This window comes from Protomyctophum bolini (assembly GCF_963924005.1).
Source record: "Protomyctophum bolini genome assembly, chromosome: 9".
Taxonomy (NCBI): domain Eukaryota; kingdom Metazoa; phylum Chordata; class Actinopteri; order Myctophiformes; family Myctophidae; genus Protomyctophum; species Protomyctophum bolini.
Genome location: NC_137870.1, coordinates 6,799,489 through 6,804,844, shown reverse-complemented (window position 1 = coordinate 6,804,844; position 5,356 = coordinate 6,799,489). Strand labels below are relative to the sequence as shown.

The window sequence follows — 5,356 nt, the reverse complement described above, 5'->3', positions numbered from 1 at the left end:
CTCAGTGTATTCTCAAACTGTAATAATGGACTGTTAAGAGCCATTCACACCAAGCATGAGAACTAGAACTAGAATAAAGATAATATAGTTCTAAAAAGCATTCTAACTCACAATGAAGATGGGTTGAAAAGTGGTGAAGTGGTCCTTTAATCGATCGAGGTTTGATATCAAATTATCAAAACGTATCAATTAATGACTTAATCGATAATTCCCATCCCTACTCTCAAGTAAAGACAGATTCAGAGCTAAAAATAATCTTTTTTTTTCTTCCTTCACCCGATGGGTTCTCAGGTTCTAGTTATGGTGCTTGGTGTTAACAGACAATTAATTCCTTCACAGTTAAATTGACACGTACAGTAATACTGTGTACTGTACTTGCAGTGCCTGATGTTTAGGATTAGCATGATCCTCATTCTGCTGTCCACCAGGATCCAAGTGGCATCAATGTTCAGACAAAAAAAACATTCATTCATGAATAGTGTAAACCTGAAATTAGAAAGTGAGTCAGTGCAAAAAAAAACACATACTTACATAAAATTAAAAAAATGTAAACGCTTCAACATAAGAGATAGATAACGTGTTATCGTACCATATCACATAATGATAAATACAACACATAATGATGCAGCTTTCAATGGGATGCCTATTGTAATATATGCATCTACAGTATGAGATCGTATGAGTGTTTCATCTACTTCACAGCTTTTACCCCCCTTATTATGGCATGGTTTATTTATGGGGTGAGACCTAGCTCTGGTCCACAGCCCTAACATTCTGACCTGAAATCAGATTCTAAAATTGTCTTCTGAATCCTGACAGTTTTCTGAAAAAGCTATGTTTCTATGTCAGTCGTTCTTCTTCGATTTTTCAAAAATAGCAGACCTACACGATCGTAGTAGGTCTGCACGTAGGCTCAGAGTGCGCCCACTAAGGAAAGTAGGCATTCTAATTAAACAACCCGTCTTTGTATATTGGCGAGTAGGTAAAACGTTCTTTATATTCCCGCTACAGAAGAGAGGCTGGTCTGCATTTCATGCGAGAGCTAGACGACGTCAGTTCCATAGCCTTAATGAAGGGTAGAATTAGCATTAGTAAATTAGGGCTATGGGCTAAATTAGGGCATTAGGGCTATGGACCAGAGCTAGGGGTGACCCAGTGTTTGCGTGCAAGCGTGCTTGTGTTGTTCATGTAAGTGTGTCTGACTGTCTATCTATTATTTTGCAAACCACTGAACCGATCGTACCAAATGTATTGCACGCTGCCAATAGGCCAAGGAAGTAAATATGAAATATGAAAGGAGGTATATATAAGTGATATGTTTGTGTTAAAATAAGTGTCAAATAGCTCTATATTCTCGTAGTAATCATTGCTATATGGAGCGTTTGTTCAAGCTCTTTAGTGAACAGAAAATCCATTTTCAGGTTGGGACACCAATTTCATCCAATCAGAAGTGGTACAAAATAAATAATTAAAAAAATGACAGCCCTGTTACTGAACAAACCGTCTTTAGCAAGGGTTACTGTGAGAATATCGAGCTTTAAACTTTTAACTAAAACATGTTTTAACCAACAAATATCACTTACACAACACCTTTATATTTATAGCCACTTGGAAATAAATATGTCAAAATTATGACATCACAGTGTTAATATCAACATGACGTCAAAGATATCAAATAGAAGCCAAACCGTTATTATCATTAGACCCAGTCTTTGTGTAAGAGCCATTTGAGCCATGTTTCATTTGAAAATCACTGCATTGCCAATCAAGGTCATCATGGTTACAGGGAGGGCATTTAACCCTGGCCCTAATCAGGCGCAGGTGTTGCCAGTGGCGGTGGAGGTGAAACTATTTTTTGACTGTGTTCGTTCATTATGTTTATTTTGGATGCAAGAAGTATAGGACTTTGAGCAGTTAATAAATATAACTGAACTATGAACTAAATTAACGTCTGGACATCAGTTTCTGGAGCACATCTGAACTTCCTCGGCAACGGCGCTACACTTTGTTTTGACTACTTTTCAAAAATGTTTGATTGTTCTTTATGATTCATGACTTAAAGTACATTTTCCTCCTTGTGAATGAAAAACTATCACACAGAGAGAACTAATAAACCCATGCAGTGCCATATTTCATTTTCACCACAATTACTGATAGCCTACCGGTTAATAAACAGATACATTCAACCGTGAATTCGATGCATTGTTAGGTGAATTGATACTGTACAGTAGAGTATTTGGTGTCACTTTCAGTAAAACTCCATTCATCATTTTGGCAGCGTACTAGAATCTCCACATTTCTTTTGGGCGTGAATTCGAAATTGTGCGACCAGTCTGGATCTGTTGAATTGTTCAGTACAAAAGAAAATCACACCTGAACCGAGCGGTGCAATGCACACCACTCGTGCTCATGACTACACACACACACACACACACACACACACACACACAGGTACACGGACATTGCTGGTTGTAGGAGTGGTTGCACCACTCAAGAACAACAAAACAACACAAGAGACACAATTAAAAATGAAAATAAAGCTGCTCTCTGCCTGCTCCGATAGATAGCCTGCTCTCATCATAGCTTGCTCCTGTCCAGCCTCTTCTTGGCAGGGTTGGGGTACTGGGGGTTCTCGATCACGCCCTCTCCGAACTTGAGCTCCAGGAAGGCGCGGTGGTTGTTGGGGCTGTAGGCGCTGATCCCGGCGAAGGGCACGGGCACGAGGGGCTGCAGGAAGTGCTCCGGGAACTCCACGTCCTGCTTGTGCTCGGTCCACGTGTCTTTGGTCATGACGCCGTTGCGCGGGTAGAACGGCCACAGGTCCACGTGGAGGTGGTTGGCCTCGCTGTACTGCACCCTGTAGAAGTCCCCTTCCACCGCGCGCTCCCACACGTAGCCGTTGGCGTCCACCAGAGAGCCCGAGTCCAGGTTCTTCAGGTGGTCACAGTTGGGCACGTCCTCCAGGTAGATGCCCAGGTCCACGTCGTAGTCCCAGGGGATGATGTCCTGGTGGCGCGCGGCGCCCAGCAGGGTGCCCCCCTCCAGCCAGTAGCGTACGCCGGAGCTTTCCAGGATGTTAATGACATATTTAGTGGTCTCTCTGAGCGCCCGTAGGCAACAGGGTGGGGTCCAGCGCTCCAGATAGAGGTAGTCCGGGGTGTCGTCTCGCACTGTGCCGAAGCAACGGGCGGTCTCCTTACTGCAGCCATGCCACTGTTCCTTCCCGTCGGGCAACAGAAGCCGCTTAAGGCCAAAGCTTCTCATGAGCTTCCCCGTAGCCTCCTTCAAACGAGTGTCGGCCTTCCATTGGTTGTGGGCCGAGCTGAAGAGAGGCCGGTGGTTAGCGGAGAAACAGGGGCTCTCCAGCAGCTTAACCTTCCAGCCCCTCAGCGAGGTCTGGATGAACAGCGAGGAGAAAAGAGGCCGCGCCAGAGGGACAGAGAGGTTGAAGAGATCCTCAGTGCGGATGAGGACCACCGCGTCCCCTTGTAAAGCCGTACACACACTCCCGCTGCTCCCAGACGCCGCCGGCGTATACGTGGCCGTCCACTCCCTCAGGCTGACCCGCAGGTGGAGGCACTGCACGGCGCTCCGAGCGAGCACCGGAGCCGCCACCAGCCTCACGGCGCCCCCGCCCTCGCCCTCCAGCTCCCTGATCAGCCTCTCCACCGCGCGGCCCTGCTCCAGTTCCACCCCGTCGGGGACCAGCAGCACAAACTCGGTCTGGACGTGGAACTCCGGCCGGTGAGCCTGAGGCGGTTGCTCCGGGCTGGGGGACAGCACCAGAAGGCGAGACCCCTCCGGGAGGAACAGGGGCGGGTAGGGGTAGGCGTCGGCCACAGCCAGGAAGGGAAGCTCGGGCCTCTGGAGGGAGAACGAGCGCGCCACGTCCCCGACGTAGTTTTCAAAGTCTTCAAACTCCCGGATGAGAACGGTCACGCGAGGTGCGCGGCTGTTCCCCTCCCCCCCGGCCGCTCCTCCCCCTGGTAACCCACCGCCGGCCCCCACCAGACCAGCAAGGCCTCCGCCTAGTCCAGAGACCGGTAGGGCAGCTCTCCTGGAGCCCCTGGTGAGGTCTTTTCTCTTCTCCATCATCTGCTGCTGGGCTCGGGAAACATAGTAGAGAATCAGGAGGTTGAGTACAATGGCTGCTGTTAACAGGCCTTGGCAGAAGCTCACACGCATGGCACCTGATGGTTACCCCGCAACTGTCTCAGTGCTACAAACGAGGAATGAAGACTCCCGGAGTCTGAGCTCTAGTAGAAGTTTATATTGCTGGCAGTCAGGTCCCCATCGGTGTAGAGCTGGAGAGCTGTGTGTGTTACAGTGTTTGTATATCTATCTTGAGAGTTCAGGGAGAGCTGTGTAAATCCAGAGCACAAGCACAAGGACATTTAAAAATAGGCAATAACCCATTTACCATAATATATATATATATATATATTTTTTTTCTCCAATCAACATCCAAATAGTTCACAAGAACATCAACACATGCTCTGATATTGGATAAGTATTACTCTTGACTTTGAATTGCACTCAAAGCACAGCAACAACTTTTCTGAAGTCTACACAATCTAGCAATTAAGAGCCTCCTGTCCTGTGTCCAATTTTGTAGGTGTTGGGCTAAGGGGCTAACACGCACTGGATGTTACAGGGTGTTCTAGACCAGTAAAAATGCCACAAAAAACATGCTTGACAATGTATTGACAATACATTGTTGTTGTTGTTCATATTAACTCACCTTTCTTTTTGTCGTTAATCAGTCGGCAGTTCCGACCCATAGGCCTATGTATGACAGTGGCACGATCGATGATAACCTAATATTTATGTTTCCATTTCCATAGCCGTTTGGTCCATCTGCAATTCCTACAGTAGGATATAATGTACAGGAGGAATCCTGTGGACAGCGCCAGTGAAAAAACACAGATACCTACGCATGTTTGTGTGGAATCATCCTTATTTTCGAACGTCACACTCAACACGATTTAATGAAATTAACAACATTTGATACCTATAAATAAAACGCAGAATTGGTAGAATAAATAAATCTGCACCTTTAGCGTAATAAATGTCACGTCAGCCGGTCAGTGTCAAGGCAGCAAATATTAGGCTAGAAAATAGCAGACTTTCCGGTGGCCGAGCTCTTCAGAGTAAAAGTATCCGCTAAAGTAAACAAAAACGATTAATTTGCACATTTAAAAAATCCATTGATTATTTAAACAAAAATATATACCACACAAAATATATTTCTGTGTATTTTTATTAACATTTATAACAGTTAATAATAACATTAACACATTATCTAAATGGTTAAATGCTGTTCACTGGAGTGCATAACCAGCCGTATGAAAGGTTT

The 5,356-nt window shown here is 45.7% G+C and overlaps 1 protein-coding gene across 1 annotated transcript; it reads right to left on the bottom strand.

Annotated features, from left to right (window-relative positions):
- Positions 1-2,449: 2,449 nt before the first annotated feature.
- Positions 2,450-5,096, bottom strand: fkrp (fukutin related protein). The gene is made up of 2 exons (XM_080771452.1): positions 4,742-5,096; positions 2,450-4,361 (listed from the first exon to the last, which is right to left on the bottom strand). The coding sequence occupies exon 2, from the start codon at positions 4,183-4,185 to the stop codon at positions 2,578-2,580; it is 1,608 nt and encodes a 535-aa protein (XP_080627578.1). The 5' UTR covers positions 4,186-4,361; positions 4,742-5,096; the 3' UTR covers positions 2,450-2,577.
- Positions 5,097-5,356: the final 260 nt, after the last annotated feature.

Coding starts and splice junctions, on each gene's coding strand:
- fkrp (XM_080771452.1), bottom strand. CDS start 4,185: ATGCGTGTGAGCTTCTGCCAAGGCCTGTTAACAGCAGCCATTGTACTC.